The sequence below is a fragment of the Nesoenas mayeri genome (genome assembly GCF_963082525.1).
Source record: "Nesoenas mayeri genome assembly, chromosome: Z".
Lineage (NCBI taxonomy): Eukaryota > Metazoa > Chordata > Aves > Columbiformes > Columbidae > Nesoenas > Nesoenas mayeri.
This window is the reverse complement of record NC_137542.1, coordinates 60440956-60460257: the sequence shown is the minus strand read 5'-3', so window position 1 is coordinate 60460257 and position 19302 is coordinate 60440956. Positions and strand designations below refer to the sequence as shown.

The window sequence follows — 19302 nt, the reverse complement described above, 5'->3', positions numbered from 1 at the left end:
ACAAAACTGGACATGAGGACCCCTGGGGAACTCCACTAACTACATGCTTCCAACCAAACTGCACCGCTGATCACAACCGTCTGACCTTTGCCATTCAGCCAGTTCTCTAATCCATCCCACTGTGCATTCATCCAGCCCACACTCCCTGACCTTGCCTATGAGGATGTTGTGAGAGATGATGTCAAAAGGCTTGCTGAAGTCAAGGTAGACAACGTCCACTGCTCTTCCCCCATCTACCCAGCCAGTCATACCATCATAGAAGGCTATCAGGTTGGTCAAACATGATTTCCCCTTAGTGAATCCATGCTAACTACTACTGATAGTCTTATTTTCTTCCACACGCTTGGAGATGACATCCAATAAGCGTGTAAGTGTTTTTGCTACCCAAAACATTACAACCCTTCGGAAACAAATTTTAATTTAAAGAGGTAGTGGTCATTCCTTTCAAATACTTTTACTCTGAAGTTGTTGTATTTCATGAATGCTTATGCTTAGCAACCTGCCCTTAGAAATTATTATTTTTCACCCTTTTTTTCTATTAAGCAGTACTGCTTGCACTTCACAACAAGAAGTACTAAAGCAGATTTGCTAGACTAATAGCAGGCCACACCTAATGAAGTATTTTCACTCCAAATTCAGTCTCTCATTCTCCAACAGTTTTCCTCCTCCCCCTCCTTGGGAATGAAGATTAAGGAAGGCAATACTGTCACAACGATTAGACTGAAGCAACTTCCCAAATTATAATAGCATGGTGTCTCCAGGAAGCAGTATTAATTTCTTTTATTGGCCAAACCTCATTTAATATCAGCGGTTTCCCAGTAATCTTCAACAGGAAGCAATAGTAAATTTATTGTCAAAAACACTGATTTAATTTTCTTCAACTCCAAAGAGCATTCTTTGTCACTGAAAACGTGTGGTTGCTAGATTGCTTGCAACTGGGTAATTCCCGTTTCCCTGAAGCTGTATAGAATGTAAGTTCAGCTTCTACCCCACCTCCAGGTTTCCAAACCTCCTCTCTCTTGTGTTGATTTCCCCCTGGAAAGACCTTGTGTCTAATTCTCAATTTTTCTCATATTCCTGTATAAAGAGTTTTGTAATTTACTTTAGCCAATTCAGAGCACTAGGTTCTCAGTAACTGTAATCCTTCAGGTTTTGCAAGTCTCATTCAATATATTGCAACAATATAGATTTTATTTCTTCACATATGTCATGCATAACATTATTCCCTCTTGTAAAGCACAATAAACTCATTTATTTGGGATCTATTCCCAGAGATAAAAACCCTATCTATTTACCTCTATCGGTATTCAGCCCTGCAGGATTTTAACTATCCGGTTTTATATAAACAAATTAAATTTTTATTTTTATTTTTATCTTTATTATTGAGCCATAGAGCATAAGTAGTATTATTGCGTTTTTATCAGCAGAGGGAAAGTCAAAGTAACACATAAAAGCACAATTCACTTATTTTGCTAACACTTGGAGTGAGCAACAAGCATCAGCACAGGAATACTCTGCAAGTCTATAAGCTAGGAGTCTTCGCTCCTGCTTTACTTACTCCCACTTTGTGTATTTCTAGAGTTTAGCAAAGGCAACATTTTTGAACAACAGAGGTAAAGGCTGTACCTCAAACAATTTAAAAAATACCTTCCTGAGCTATTTTCCAATGCACTGATTCACACTGTTAAACTAGTCCTTAAGAGAGTATCAACAGCAACAAAACAGATGAATAAAGGAAGATAGTAACCAATGTAAAGTGATATTGAAGATTAAGTACTTTTCCAAATGAGAGGGCTCGAAACATTTTTTTTCTCTCATGGATCATGAGTATCTTTTCAGAAACATTAAGACTCAAATGGAAACTACAGAGGGAATGTGTGAGCATAGAAGTAAATCCAGTAAAGGACAGGACAGCTCATTCATTTTAATGAAACGCCTTCTCATCCCCCTACTTTTTTTTTAATAAATGATATTGTAATTCTTCGAGTTTCAAACCAAAACAGTGAGCCACTATAATGCACTAAAGAATGGAAAATTTTAAAAAATGATAAATTAAAAAACAATAAATAAAATCCACACACACCTTAACTGTGTAAAAAAAAAAAAAAAAAAAGGAAGGTAAATACAAGTCCAAAGTAACACTGAAAGGATTAACTTCAGGTTACTGAGCATTTGAAACAATTCTAGGAAATAGTTCTCTACCTGCAGAATTTTCTTTAAAATCAGTTTTTTGAACAATCCCAAAAGAATATTAAGAATCTTCTGTCATCAGAATGACTTGGATTAATTTAATCAGTATCACGAAACTGTTAAGATAATTAAACTATTTTAAGATACCAAAGCCTTAGGGTATTCAGGTTCATTTAAAGTGCATTAGTAATAAAGCAGTTTAACATCCTTACACGCTATATTCCCAAATTCTGACATGAAACCCTGCACAAGATATTGCAAGCTGACAAAAAGCATATACATTTCCCTTTATAAAGACCTCAAGCAGTAATTCAGGCCTAGAGATAAAGGCCAGAGACTACAGCAGCAGAGCACATTTGCTTTGTTTGTTTTTGATTAGGCTGCCTTCTCCCTCTTTATCTGGAAAGCTTAAACGGGAAAGTTCAGTTTTTAAAGACTAACGCCCTAGTTTAAAGTTAAACAAAAACAAAATTAAAAACCCACACCAACTCCTACTGAAATAATAAGTAGTATGCTGTCAATTTTTAGTTTCAGTATAACACTAGTTTAGTCTACACTTCATGTTTGTAGAGTAGCAACACTCCAGAGAAGCCAGAGTTCACTGGTATGATAAGCGAAATCGGCACTTCAGACTGCTCTAAGTCACTTATCTTTCACAAAAGCCCATACAAATCACAAATACTCGTATTTGTTTCTGAAATCTCCATAATACAACTCCTGATAAAAATGAAGTTGCAAGGGAAATGGCAAATCTTACCCTAGTGACACTAAAAATCACAGCAACAATTATGTGCTAATGTGACAGAAATTCCTCTAGTAGCATTTGTCTTTCCTTCACTAACAGTATGAGGCAACTTAATTTTTTAAGCTAATTAGGTAAAAAAAAATAAAAATATTGGTCACTCATTAGAAGTGTTGTAGGCAATGCCAAGCTACTGGTTACAAACAAAGATGTATTGCAATAGCTTCTTGAAGCTTCTTCCAGCATAACGACAAGGAGAGGGGTGGGAAGGAAGTGAGAAAAGCAAATGCTTTAAAAGCACTTCCAGACACTTATGGCAGAAGAGTCAGCTCTATCGACTGTGGCACAATTTTTCATACCCAAGCAGAAATACCTCTGAACAAGGTATAGAATTTAGAGAAAGAAGGTAGTCACATCTCAAAATGCCTTTTAAACTTTCTCCAACTCAAACTGCACCCGTTTGATTTTGATATTGACATCACTTGAACAGATGAAACAAGATGTTGAGTCTCAAATTTATCCTTTCCACTAAATTCAGTGAAGTCTATTGTCTCTCTCATCACGTACTTAATATCCTGATCTTCACGGCAACTTCTTCAAACTGTTAGAAACTGCACATTTCAGGAATATATTTAATTGCCAAATTCAAGTGACTTTAAAAATCTGGCATCTTCCACGGAATGTATCAGGGCAGAGAGGGCCTGGGCCCTCCTCAAGCATCCTGCTACTTCTGCATGGCTCCACAGAGAAGTTGCATCCACAGCCAGTGGCCAGCCAGTAATGCCCCTCCCCTCCTGGGAGGACTCCACCACATAAATGAGGCCAAACTGACCTTTTTTAAAAAATGAAATCCAGTCTAAAAGGCGCATGTGTGCACTTCAGCTCCTTGAGGAAACAAGATGTATGTGATCCCACGTGAGCACATCTCAAACCACCCGTAAGCTACCAAACTGAGTCAGCAAGATAAATGACATTCCTGAAAATTTCAAGAAATTACTAATTTCCAGGCTGTGCTTGGCCACCTAGCAGCATCCAACGGGGACAGAGCCTCAAACATGAGCTCAGCCCACTAACCATCAGGGAACCCATGTGGTAGAGACTTTATGGAAGCTCCAGATGGAGCTCACACCTCCCACAAAGTCTGGCCACAAGGCAGACACCGAGGTCAAGGTGCCATCAGCTCCACAGCCACTAAACTTCCAGGTGACATCACACACACCCAAACTCACCAGTCAGAGCTCCTCCAAGGCTTCCTCTTCTGAGCTGTCTCCCATCTTCACTCAGCTGCCTCTTAAATTTAGAAGACTTTCCAGGGCCAGAAGAGACTTCAGGACTGCTGGATTTTCGAAAAGGCATAGGTGGGGGGGACAATATGTGATCGAGCTGTAAAGAGAGAAAAAATTATGTACATGTACTGTTTAAATGCTTACCTTCATTGAAAATAAAAATTAAGTTACCTTGACCTGAACATTATGACAGCATTTGGAAACAAACAAAAAAAAGTGTTTTCAAAGATATTAGGGTAATTAAACTGCTAACTGAAAATTTTACAAGTGCCAAATTTATGGCTGGCTGTGTAATAAAGACATCTTCGTCTTATACAGCTCACACTACCTCCAACCACATTCTTGCACCAGAAGTATTTTCTGCAGTGGTACCATCACCAGGTACAAGGGCTCAGTACAAGAAAGACAAGGACCTGTTGGAGAGGGGCCAGAGGAGGCCACAAAAATGACCAGAGGCTGGAACAGCTCTGTTGTGAGGACAGGATGAGAGGGTTGGGGTTGTTCAGCCTGGAGAAGAGAAGGCTGCAGGGAGACCTTATTGTGGTCTTTAAATACTTAAAAGGGGCAGATAAGAAAGATGGGGACAGACTTTTTAGCAGGGCCTGTTGCAACAGGACAAGGGGTAATGGTATTAAAGACAGGAGATTCAGCATAGACATGAAGAAGAAATTTTTTACAATGAGGGTGGTGACACACTGGCCTAGGTTGCCCAGAGAGGTGGTTGATGCCCCATCCCTGGGGACATTCCAGGCCAGGCCGGACGGGGCTCTGAGCAACATGATCTAGTTGAAGATGTTCCTGCTCATTGCAGGGGGGTTGGACTAGATGAGCTTTGAAGGTCCCTTCCAACCCAAACTATTCTATGATTCTATGGATCAGACTTCAGCTTACTGGACCTTCTGTAAAGTAGTCTTTTTGCAGCTGTGAACCATCTGACCTTGCAACCTAAGCAATCTTCTCTGACCAACATTTATCCTTGGCAATTTCTTCCCAGCTGCATGTGAGCAGTCACTAGATGGCACTGTACTACCAATAAAATGCCCAGACTAAGGAAACACTGACAAATAGATTTATCAAAGCCAGTGCAAAAAATAAAATAAAATAAATTATCCTGTTTATAAAATGCATTAATTTACACTGACTTTGAAATAAACATAAATACAAATCCTCATTCTTCAAATTCTGTTTCTGTCATCATTCATACACAATATTTCAGCCCTCTGGTTTTGACAACACATTTAATGTCTCAATATTTGATTAAATGCACGAAAAAAAAAAGGGGGGGATCAAATACAGGCAAAGCAAGAAAAAGCAAGGATGTGAGTAAACAAAGTAAAAAGAGTTTTCCAAGCATCCTTCTCCTTAAACTGGTACAGTTGCATAGTGTCACCTTTTTGCAAACCAACTCAAATATTTTTTTCTGTAACATTTAAATCCTGATTCTTACCACAATTTTTTAGGAAACAAAGCATATCAAAGCATTTTACTTTTTTACAGTTCATGTACTGAGATTTATCAGCCAGACAATCTACATATCACCTCCATACCCAGCTGCTTCATCTTCTCTGTCCACTGAAAGGAAAGAGAAAAGGTCACCATAGTCACCAATGAAGATGTATGGCGAAGCCCATTTTTGCTTACAGGTAATCCCACAGCAAAGTACTCTATGCCCCACAAAGCATTTCAAAGCCCATATTCTGAGTTTCTTTTGTACTGGGGGTAGTTTCTTTCCTTCATTTTGTTTTTTTTCTTTTTGTTTTTAAATTGAGTCTTCAGGTTATTGGAAGTATTTGCAGATATACACATTAAAGCATCAAGAAACACAGTGGTTTCTGAATCCACTCCTTTAGCATATTAAGACTCATTCATGTTCACAACAGATACTGAGATAACTGATGAACTTGCAGCCATGCCTTTAGCAACTTCCTAAGCAGGGAGGGTTTGTGGTCACAAAGAATATTTAATTAACCTTTGTTACCATTTACCTTTTACAAACACAGGCATATCACAAATATTTCTATTTCCAAGTGCTAAGATACCTCAGAAGATGAATTTCAAATCATTTAAAAAGAAAATGACTGACAAGTGGCTTCTAAACTCATTATTTTGAGATTCTTTCACATAAGTCTTTAAGCAAATACTCAAACTGCACACTGACTGATGGATGGCAACGACTGCTCAATGCTGCACTCCGAATGACTCCATGCATCTGACAACGTGATCCAATCAAGGCCTTAGGTGAGTAATTGGCAAAAAATCACGCACTTTCTTAAAACAGGTTGACACCTTCAAAGTAGTGAACCACATCTCTTTTCTGGAATAAAGGTTATTGAAACTTTAAACAAGAAAAACAAACAAAAAATGCACTAAGCTCCCTGCACATTAGCACTTAAGTCAACAAAACAGAATTAGTGTCTTCCATCCTGTCACCGTTTCACTTTATAACCAGGTATATAACCTTTACAGCTGCTCAAGTCACTCCCGCAGTGAACAGACTTGCACATTCCATGACAGGCAGTCTGATTACAAGATTCATTATTTCAAATTAAGCTGTGCTCCTTTTCCACAGCTTTCATGGTTTCAGAAGAAACTTTAAGATGGGGCTATAGTACAGCGCAGCAGAGTATCACCCAGGTCCTTAATTCATATTTAAGATGCTTTTCCAATGTCCGAACTGGCAGCTTCAGAAAAGTATGATTTTTGAAAGCTAAGACTGTTTAAATATTAACCCTCACTAGCTCATTGTTTTAGCAGCAATGCCATGCCAGTATTCTCTTGCAAAGGTACCTCCTTGTTGCTAAGTGACTCTACCACAACAAAAATTTCTGTTTGATACAATGCCAGCACCAGCTTAGAGCACACAAGTTCTCAACAATATAAACATCGAGAAATTGCATGGAAATAGAGAAGCATAGCCCATTCAGCCAGGGACTGGGTCTTGGCCAGTGGGACAGAAGCTACCAGCCAGGAGGAAGTAATTTTGACCCCACATGAACTGGCCATGCCTGAGGTCCTACATGTGGAGGTTCTTGGGAACAGAACTGGGGAGGAACAGAAAGGGGAGAAGAGAGGAGACATCCTTCCCACCAACACTTTTCAACATGTCCTCAATTTGAAACTCTATATGCAATCCTCTGACATGAGAAACATGGGAGTGAAATGAAATTTCTGAAGTTTTACATTTTTAAACACAACCGGGTGAAACTCAGATTCTGATGAACATTATTCTATTACACGCAGATAACAAAACAAAAGTTTGCAGTCTTGTATATGCCAAATTAAGGACCAAAATATGACAGTAAAATTAGGTTTCACTAAGTGTTCCTTGGGGGCAGAAGTTCATTTTAACATACGAACAGTCAGTATAGCAGACAACACTTAGATCTGTTAAACGAGTTTCAGCTGGATGTGGACAACCATATCTCATCACCTGAAGCAACTATACCGAAAGACATTATATGGCCTAGCACTGCAAATAACAATATGGAAATACAAGACTTAACATTTTCATATTGATGGCCAACACCTGCTTTACAGAAACAATTATACCTATATAACAAAGCATTTCTGGAAGCTACCTGAACATTCATTTTTGCTCCCAAAGGGCAAAATAAGATCTATAGCATGTACAGTGTGTATTTGAAAGGAGTCTGTACACTGCACCTGCTGTTGTAGTAGACTGAGAAGAGCGGACAAGGACATACCCTTTAACATCCTTGACGTAACTCTGGATGCTGGGGAAATGTGAGGAAAATGGACTACAGAGAGTACCCAGGCCTGCAAGCTTCTCCTGAATAACTTCTTGTGCTGCTCTCAAAAAGACAGACAGCTAGATGAACCAATTTGACCCAGAGGGGCTTTCTAGCCCCCATTCAGACCTTAGTTGAAGCAAAAGCGGATGAAGAAGCTTTCTGTCCTCAAAAAAAACAGCCTTCCTCTCCTTCCAAGCACCACATTCAAGTTGAAGTAAGTGAAACCAACAGAGAACATTTTATTAGGTCCTGATTACTTGGAACACACAGATGATTCTGACAAGGTATAACATGGCACATACTCAAATCACACAAAGTAGTTAATTCAGCCAAAATGATACTGCAATTGTTCAGTAGCAGGAGTATGATAATAAATAGATTTAAATAAATAGGTGATTTTATTTCAGTAAATAAGTAATAACAAGACCTATTCAAACTTGTTAATATTTATTTGAAAGACCTCCTGGAAACCTGAGCACTATGAAAGTTCAGGTTGTGTATCTTACCAGCTACAGATGGGATATTGCTGTCTGCAAGACAACATCAAAGCAAGTATCTTGAGGAATGATGGTCATTGAAATTCTACCAGAGATATCTGAAATAATTTTACTGAAGCTGCTTCTAGTCAGCACATCAAATAGTTTTGCCCAGCAATGATCACCACTTTATTGGTATTTACTTCATGCTTACTAGCTGAACGGACATGTATCAATGTTGGATGGCATACAAGCACAACAGGAGAACCAGGGTTTGATCAGTTGCACCTTTTTTTCCAGCGAAACTTGCCTGACAGCAAGTTGCAAAAAATACAATAGCTGTATCCCTGAAGGCAGTTTCCAACAAACAGACTTTGTTATACTTTGAGGTTTCGGCTATCACACGCTCTGCACACTCATTACTGCACTCAGGATGCAAACACACACTTCTCTCCAAACCCTTTGTAAATAAATGTTAGTAACTTAAGGAGCAATGGGACAAAGGAGGGCAGTTTTTCCACTTGTCTAGGGAATTGCAGGGCAGCAAATAAAATAATTTGAGAAGTTACGTCAAGAAGTCACTACTTCAAAGGCCCATAACAGCTAAGACAATGTCTATGAAAACAAGGATACTTGATTGTCCTGTGTCTATAGTACAAAGGGAGTTAAGTTAGCCATTGAGTGTGTACAGGCTGCTTAGAGAGCGACTTTTAATCAGTACGCATCTCACCACCAGTCTCTGCTGTTAATATTCACAATGCATGGATAGTTAACTTATGTAAAAGCGCTCCCTCCCCCAACATTAAATACTGAATAATTCCTTTCTGACAAAGGCACTTTGAAAGACAGAAAACACATGGCAAACTCCAAGCTATGCAGAATATACTGTTTCACAAAATTAATTTCTTCCAATCCATTTTTCCATACATATCATTTAAAAAAAAAAAAAAAATCTGTCTGTGTTCTAGGTATGATGAATTTCTACAGAAGCCCTGTAAAATTTAGGAGATAATAGCTTTCACAAAACCCTATTCCCTAACCTCCCATGTACCCTACAAAAATGAACAGACAGTATCATTACAGGAGAATGGCTTAAAAATTACCACAGAACAGAATCATCAAAATACCCTTACCAGAGACTTGTACACACAGATTTAAAGATCCTATAGAAACATGGATGGAATTTGAGTGACAGTCTCCTCCAGTTATACAGGGCTTTCCTCCAGGGAATCAAGACTGAATCAATTTGTCCTCAATTTTTTTTTTTTTTCATATTGTGATGCTATTCATTTTCTGTGTGAATAGAATCTGCTACATTTCTCTAAAGAAAATTATTCTCACAGTGTACTAGCCATGGACTCTTAACAGCTCACCTACTCAGAAAGGATTAACTTCATTTTTTTAAAAACCTCAGTAGCATTAAATCCAGCTGTCTAGTATCATCTACTTATTCTACAGCTAGAATGAATTTTCTGCTGGATAATTATACCATCAAGTAGCAACATCAAGTACATCAGCCCACATGCCCTTATTAAAATTAAGGACATGACAACCAGTTCAAAATAAGACCTGGCAGTGAATTTAGAAGTACAATTTGGCCCAAGTACATAATGAGGTATGGGACAGTCAGAAAGAAAATAATGGATTTCAGGAAAGGAAATCCATTGTACAAGAAGGTGAATGAAGCTAAGATAACGCAATCACACTGATAACACCTGGATAAGGAAAATAAGCTATTCTGAGCTGCTGAGATTTGTTGCAACATGGGACTTTTTTTCCAATAAAAATTAAATTGAAATGAGAACTGAACTCATCTGCTCAGCTCCACCTTTTCTTGAAACATCCACTATAGTTTTACTGTCCAAAATACTTCACCCCCAACCTCCTCTAATTGCTCCATAGGCAATATTCCTACTTCCCATATAAACTGGGAAATACAGGTCAAGTATTCAGTCTTTAAAATATGAACAAAGATGTTCTATTAAGCATTTTAATTTATCCCTCCTGAATGCTGCACAGCCCCACTCTACCTCAGGTCATGTTGTATATGCACATTAAACGCTGAAGTTTCCATAAAAAGGCTGTGCGTTGTCACCCATTTTAAGCCTCCCTCAGTCAGGCACCAATCCAGAAGAGATATTTCACCTGAAAACTCTCACATACAGTACAGAGAAAGCAGAAAATACCCAGCATACTTTTACTGCTTAGGTTTTTTTTTTCATTATCAACCAGAAGTCCCAATATAAAATTTTACTGATAAGTATGTTGTCATAAAATATGCCAAATCGCACCACACCAATCCAGATGTTTCGAAGAAGCAAGAATGGAAAGCATCATGCTCCAGTCCCATACAAACAAAAGTACGGGAGCCCACCTGGTGGTGAAAATATATTAAATTGTTCATCAAAACCTCTCATCTTTATAAAGCTAAATGTTTAAGAGGAGCATGGCTTCACCAGCCTAACAAGCCCCTCCTGTCTCCTGCATCACCAGACACAAACAGTATCACAAGGAACCATGCATCTGAGGCCAGTTAGGACCCACCACTAGTTCAACAGCAATTGTGGCTTTGTAGCTGAACAGGATCATAAATTTATGTTTCGTCACATGATTTATACTGGGTTCCTCACAGCACCTTGCCTCTCTACCTGGCTCCTTTGCAAGCATTTTAAGCACAGATGCTGAAACATAACAGCCCAGCAAAGCACTTTTGTTTGAAGCAAACTTCACCAACTTCAGTTGGCCATGGGGAAGATGTTCTTATCACTTAAATACTCTCTCCAAGTCTAATTAAATTTGGCACAGACAGATGAGTTTTGATTAGCTGCATTGACACAGGGAGCAACAGTGAATATGATCTTATTAACAGATAGGATCGTATCTTCTAAAAGCCAAAGGCATCTTAGAATTTCTTTAAAAAGCCATTTTAGCCAATCATAAAATCATAGAATATCCTAAACTGAAAGAGATCCACAAAGATCATGGAGTCCAACTCCTGTCCCTGCACAGGACAATCCACAGTTCACACTATGGGTCTGAGAACATTGGAAGACTGGAAGTCTCTTCTTGAACACTTTCAGGCTTGGGGCTGTGACACCTCCCTGGGGAGCCTGTTCCAGTGTCCATCGCCCTCTGGGGGAAGAACCTTTTCCTAATGTCCAACATAAACCTCCCCTAGCACATCTTCCTGACATTCCCTCAGTTCTGTCATTGGTCGCTAAAGAGAAGAGTTTGGCACTTGACCCTCCTTCCTCCCCTTGTGAGGAAGCTGTAGCTGTAGCCACAATGAGGTCTCCTCTCAGCCTCCTCTTCTCCAGGCTTAACAAACCCGGTGACTTTAGCCACTCCTAGTGTGGCATCCTCTCTAAACTCTTCACCAGCTCCATAGGCCTCTTCTGGACACTCTCCAGCAGCTTTATATCCTTTTTATCCTGTGTTACCCAGACCTGCACACAGAGCTCCAGGTGAGACCGCATCAGTGCAGAGCAAAGTGGGACAATCACCTCCCTGCCTGGCTGGCAATGCTGTGCTGGATGCACCCAGGACACGGTTGCCCTCCTGGCTGCCAGGACACACTGTTGGCTCATGGTCAACTTGCTGTAGACCAGAACTCCCAGATTCCTCTCCACAGAGCTGCTGTCCAGAATCTCACTCCCCAGACTGTATGTACAGCCAGGGTTGCCATGTCCCAGATGCAAAACCTGGCGCTTGCCCTTGTTAAATTTTATGTGGTTGGTGATTGCCCAGTTCTCCAAATTGTCCAGATCCCTCTGCAGGGCCTCTCTGCCCTCGAGAGTGTCAACAGCTCCTCCCAATTTTGTGTTATCAGCAAACTCACTAAGTGTTTTTCAGTAACTTCCAGAACAACCTTCTCCATAATTTTGCCAGGTGCGAAGTGAGGCTGACAGGCCTGTAGTTGCCAGGGTCATCCTGCTGCCCTTCTTGTAGGTTGGGACAACGTTTGCCAGCTTTCAGTCATCCAGGACCTCTCCAGCCCTCTTCCAAGTCCATCATCGGTGTTGAAGACCAAGAGGAAGAAAGCATTAAACATCTCAGTTTTGTCTGTGGCCCTGTTAATAAGATGACCATGCTCATCAAAGAATGGGCATGTAGTATGCCTTTTGACATTAATGTATTTTAAAAAGCCTTTTCATTGTCAACATAGTGCACTTCAGTTACTCCCAGTACTTGATAAGAATCAAATCAGACTTCAAGAGGAAATGCTACAATGGGGCAGTGTAGACACCCAAGGGGACTGTCTTACAGTACCTTCACAAGCAGAGGTGTGAACAAATTTCCAGCAGATATCCTGCAGTAACTCGTACCTGTGAGGAGCAGCTCTGCTGCTTTTGGTCACAACACCAAATTTTGAAGGATTCTGCTTGGGGATGCAATCTCAGGATACACAGGAGTCTCAAGGAAACTGCATCAAACCCAAGAGCTGAATGAGATCATTAGCAGTTCCAATTAAATCAATTGATGGTTGGAATATTCTGCATTCCCTTTGCCCACAAGCAATATTAACCCACTTTAATTTTGAGTACGGTTTAGAGAACTGTGCAATTATTCTGAATATTCATATCTCTTAGAGCAGCCTCTGCTTTGCAGAACAGAGGATCACAAATAACCTAATTCCGATAAGAAATAAAAGGGAACACTTTTCCAAAAACTAGCACCACTTCCAAGATGCAACGGATAATGAAGGGAAAAAGATACAGAGGAAGTCTCACCAGGTCACATGGACTTCACTGGACTAGGAAAGATCCCATTTCTTGCCCACGTTTCCTATCATACTTCCTCAAAAACAAGCAGATACTTTTTTTCCCCACTACCTGCCACCATAGGCCAAGCAGCAAGATTTCTTAAATTCAGTATTGCCTTTCTACCTGTCCCACCATGGGAAGGATCTCCCTCAGTCTGGGCTGAGAGACCTTGCTAGTTCTCGAGCTGAATGGTATGTGTCATTCCCGTTCTAGACTTCAAGCCTTGGACTATCTCACTTCCCTCCATGACCCCCACCTTCCTCAATTAGGATAGTGACACCAGCCCATCCACTACTGCACAGACAGCAAGTAAGTGAGGTCCTAAGCTCCTCGTTGAAGGACAAGGCTCAGAGGCAAAACGGGTCTTGCTTACAGTAAGATAATTATTTGTTAATCATTCATATGGCAACTCTCAGTTTACATACGAATACAAGCTGAAGCTGACACTGCAATTATGTCCTTACCAAGGTAAACAGGAGAAACCTATTGTAAACCTCTGCTGTTCACAAAGCACCACTTTTAACCATTTTATTTACTGATTTTACATCCTACACATACACACAAACGCAATGCTTAAAACTAAAGTCACTGTTCAAAATTGTCTCGTTTATTTTGCTGAATATATGATGATGTATGAAAAAACAGAATCAGCAAAAAAGGTTCATGATGCTTTTCTACAGCATGTCCTTATCTATCATATCCTAGGTAGTACAGAAATATTTTAAGAATTTTGCTAAGGATCAATAGACACTTATCCCCATTATTTTGCTATCTTCTTCACACTCACTCCGAAATGCAAATTGACTTTAAAACAGTTGTATTTTTCTTGAAAACAAATCTGACCTCTGGTCAGTTAAAAATATAGAAATACAACTCAGAGAAATATGAAGAACCAGCTGTATCTATGTTAAAAAAAATATCAGCTTGCATCCAATGCTTTTTCACAAACATATTTACACATGATTGCACAGAAAATGAAGTGCAGCCTTCACAGTATGCTACAAGGCCAGTTAGTGGCCTGTAAATATGCACGCACACTGCTGTCTGAGCCAATTATTACTTTACCCTGGTTAGGATGGAACAGTTTTGTTACACTACAATTGAGTCCTTCAGTTCCTGAAAGCCTCCTGTATAACAGCTCTGCACACACAGATGGACAGACAGACTGCTCTCTTTCCAGGGAAGGAAGCAACAGTTATTTGTACTGAAGACAGACACCGTTTCCAACAACTCAGCCTGCCCTAAGCCTCCTTGGATTTACTCACCTGGCTTTAATGAACACTAAGGAAAAGATTAATTGACCATTAAGAAAGATTAATAAAAAGTAGGGTCTTCACACCTCTTGTAAGGCCCTACGACAAGAGCAAAAAAAAAAAAAACAGAACATAGTTCTAAATAAATACACAGGGTGTTTCAAAAAGGACCCAATTTTGAGGCATACTGCTTTGAAATCAAGTCCATCTTTTTGAAATACCCCATATGTACACGTAGCTCAACCTGTGGTTAAAGGGGATCACATCGGGCACTTCACTTGCTGGTAGCATCAAGACATTCTTTTTAACCTGACAGTTATACAGGTATCTTCTCAGAAATGCACACCACGTACAAATGCCTTTGCTTCTGACCAAAATAAAAAATAATGACTTCAGCCTCAACCTAGAGAAAACTGCCAACGCTCTCAAAAAGCAAGAGAAGACAAAGCATTGCACACAGGCTGCTAGCCAGGGTGAAGCTGCAGTAGCTCAACAGGCCAGCCCTACTAGTAACGACGCAGAGGGACTGGAGTCAACATAGTGGATTCTGTAAGGAAGTTTGACAATTTAATAAAAAATAAAGAGAGGAAAACAGAGAGTAGGGTTCAAGGATCTGTCCAAGACACTCAGCTCTGCTCTGAGTGCACCCTCCAGAAAGAAATTCCCCTTTCTGTAGGTTTACAGCTCCTCTGAGCACTGCCTGAGCCTCAGGAAGCACACTCACATCTCATCTTTGCTTCCACAGCTTTAAAAGGGATCTGACAAAAGAAGACAAAAAAAGAAAACCCACCCTTCACTGCCCAGATGTGCAGTGGTGCATGCCACCACTATGTAGCAGGAAGAATACTCCCTTCCTGTCCCTGTCCTGCTGACCATCTTGGCAGGAAAAGTGGCTTGCAGTGTTGAAATTTGCTGTCGGTGACTACTGCCACATCTGCCTGCTGCAAAAGATTCAGTGAACAGCCAGGAGGTAGCCAGAAAAAGACAGCAAATGCTGCTCAAACACTCCTGCTTCGGTCAGGGAGGAAATCAGGACACAACCCATTTCCCAATCCTGGTGGGCAGCTGCCAGGGTCTGGGAAGCACCTTTGCTGGGGCAAAAGAACAACAACTGGAAACCTACATGCTTGCAACGTTGAACAACCGTACACACAAAATTTCAGGAATGATGAGACACTGCGGGTTTAAGGTGTAGATGCTGGCACAAGGGCTTGCACAATGCTGCTCCCTCCCACAGGCCAGTGGACACTGAGAAGCAGAGGTGGCTGACCCCTGCTCAGTCCCCTCACAGGCACGACTTCACATGGCGTGGCAGAGCACGCTGCAAAAATCACATCTTCCTAACACAAAGCACACACTTCAGAGGGGGTGTTTTGTTTGCACTGATTTATCTCCTTCTAAGATGTGGAAGAGAACAAACAACCAAGTTTCCAGATGAAACCCTAGGAACCAAACGTCAACTTTAAACAACAGTTATCAATATTGTTCATCACTAAAAAAAGTTATATGACCCAAACTACTATTTTCTTACTTTCCCTTTTATAAAACCTCTTTTTTGGCAGAATTTTGTTCCTTAATATTCTATGGCTGTATCCATTTTCCTCCTATCATATGAAGAGCTATTAGTAGCATTAGCAATGCTAAGCACTATGCTCTGCTGTAGAGAAAAAACATCAAACTAGCCACACTGAGTATTTCTTTAATTTCTCAATGAAAGGAAAAATCAGCTACACCACAAACAGTAAAGAACTTAGATATTTCTAGACACCACAGGCAGAATTTTCACCCTTAATAATTTTAATGATCCTTTTTACAGCACAAGAAAGTAATGACAAATGCATGGAAATATATATTTATACTCTATGTGTGTGCAGGCATCTACATGCACACTTCAAACATTGCTAATGCTGCTGCTCATACAAAGATTTTTAAGAAACATTTTTTTGTTGCTCTTTAACTAGGAGGATGAAAATTTAGTAAAACTAACCTTCAAAGTCACTTTCAATTGAAAAAAAAAATGAAATACATAAGAAAGAGACCTATTCATCTTCATCAGCTGTTGACAGCATCATCATTCGTCTCATGAAAAAAATAATTCAGAGGAGAACATATATCTCTGGAAAGAGGGGGGTGGGGTGGGTGTTACACCATGAATACTAATGAAGTGAAAGCAGTTTAGCTCTTTATAAAATCTATTTCCATTCACATTCACCAATGAGCTCCTAGACTACCTATAAAGGTTTCATTTATTCTAGCACATTGGAGGCCTCAGAAAACTAATTGTTTATTCAGGTCTATCTGCTCCATCCATGCTCAATTAGGTCTCAGTTTTCCCTCAGTTACAGTGAAATTAAAAATAAAAATGCAAGGTGAAACATTCCTTGTTCCACTGACGAGATCCCCGTAACAAGCCACTCCGAACAACTGCTGCTCCATGTGCAGCAAGAGCTTCTTGACCACAATGCAGTGTTTGAGGGACCTACCTAGCGACTTACAGAATTCCTACTCATTAACTTATTCCTCCAACTAATAGAAAACACATTTTTAATGCAGCTTTCTAATAAGCACTACCAAGCACTGTTAAGTGTAACCAGGCACTCCACCTACAATAACTCACAAGTACCTCAATTTTAAGAACAGGAGACAATCTTTACATACAATAAGGAAAAAATTATTCTCAGTTTATTAGTTATTTAGACCGTTAAAATAATAAATGATCCATTTCACCATATAAAGCATCAAATCCAGCATCACTTTCATTAGGAATACTGTATCAAAGCGAATCACAACACATTTATGCAAGGCAGGTACAAAACAAAAGAGAGAAACCCATGATGTAATGAGCTTGGAGTAAAAGATTCTCAGCATGTAATGGAGCTGAAGTTGATCCATAAATCAATGCAAGATGAAAGCAAGATTATTTATGTGAAGGGGTTGCATTGTTAATTTACAATCTGATTTAGAAAAGAAATGCTTTATCTAATCAATATACAGTGATGTGCATGTTTGTTCCTGAGCACAAATTAGTAATAATTACCTGTAAGTGTATTTCCTCCTATTTTTTAATTAACCTTAACAAGCAGCATATACAGTTCCAGAAAATGCAGGTTTTCCCTGAGTTTGCCTTTAACACACTCCTAAGTTTTTAAATAATGCAGCCTCGCCACAAGAGACCTTGCAGACAAGGGCTTTTTGATCTCTTTCTTCCCGTTCAGTGCTGAAAAAGATGCAACACGCAGTTATCGAACAATAGCTGCCATGAAAAACCCTTTTCCTGAACTGTTTTGAAAGTGAACTAGTATAAGGCATTTGATGGCTTTACAATTTTACCCTGGATGTCTAACACAGAATTCAGAGATTGGGATGCTTCTCCTTTAGTCCCAACAACACAATTAGCAAAAAAATATCAGGAGGGCAAGCATACCTGGGGAAGGAGGGAGCACAATCCAACCTGCATTTGGCAGAGATTTGTAGTTACGGACAATAACTAAGAACCACATTCATAATTTTAAGTGCCTCCACTGCATTTCAAATCTTCTGTCAGCTGCCATTTGTCAGTCTCAGACAATTTACCCAAGTCTATCATTACCAGAAGTGTTTATTTAACATTAATTGGCTTCAGCCTAAAGACTTCAAGAAGTATTACGCTTATGAACAACCATGAAGACCATGTGAGAATGTAACCAGGAAGGTGAAGAGGGGTGAATTTAAATACTCCACCCCTCTATTTAATTCTTCGGGTAATCTAAGCAAGTAAATGACCCTACCTTCTAAATAGCCTCATTGCAAAATCTACAATTATTAAGTACACTTATCTTCATTCACTCTGGTTTTTTATCCAGGCTTTTCCACTTAAATGGGTACCTATTTAACAACAACACTGATGAGTGGGAAAAGGAAAGATCCCTGCTTAGGTTTAAAAAAAAAAAAACCCATACATTAAGTCCTCTTAGGCATGGAAATGATAGCAGCATGTATCACACATTGTATCTGAAAGAACAGACATCAGTGTGTATGTGTAGAAGGGCACCAAACTGACAGCCACATAAAAAGCATCAAAATCAAAACAACAATTGTGTTTGTCTTTACAAACAGTTGAAAGCTGCACTAGTTTCTTCAGCTTAGTACAGAAAACCTAAAATTAATGGCAAAAGAAGATTTACTTGTATGGCTTTTACAGCTTTATTTTTAGATCATACCACCTCAGAGATTCATACACACTTTCTTAGAAGTTCAGTATGACTTAGAAATCTCTAAATTACAAGCATTAGTCGTATACTAAGTTGTAGCAGTTGATTACTTTGATGTCACCACAAATCTCATAAGCAATTCAATGTAAGTTTCATTAAAACATCGAGAGTGTAGAAACTAGCACAGAAGAACGACAATGTCTGCAACATGGCAGTAACCTCCGAAGTAGAAGGGTTTTCCAATAATATTTTGCTAAAGTAGCCTCACGTAATAAAAAGTAAAGTACAATTCTACCAATGATGTTTTCACACTGTGTTAAGAGTCTTATTTCTACTTTTTTTCTCTTTCTGCTAGTGAAAGGGGAATGCTGTCAAAAGCAGGATAAGCACACACACACACACGCCCCCCGTTATCACGGTCTGCTAGGGTTCCCCATATGTGTAAGGCGGCATAGACTGTACACGTTTTAATTGACTTGTAAATCACCTTGGTGCCCTCACTTCAAGTGAGCAACATACCACATCCTGTATTCTCAGAGTTATGTCTTCTTGTTCAAAATAATGGGACCCTGCATCTTTTGAGAAAAACAAAACAAAACAAAACAAAACAAACCTGTCCAATTCAATGTTGAAAAGTTTAAATCACACAT

General features: G+C 39.5%; 1 protein-coding gene across 1 annotated transcript in view; it reads right to left on the bottom strand.

The window, feature by feature from the left end:
* Nucleotides 1-19302, bottom strand: part of MAST4 (microtubule associated serine/threonine kinase family member 4) — a gene marked incomplete at its 5' end in the record, with an annotated part of 306989 nt that overhangs the window by 240726 nt on the left and 46961 nt on the right. The window contains one exon of the mRNA XM_080362738.1: nucleotides 4162-4315. Within this exon, the coding sequence (XP_080218864.1) occupies nucleotides 4162-4315 (154 nt within the window). The remainder of the gene's footprint in view (nucleotides 1-4161; nucleotides 4316-19302) is intronic.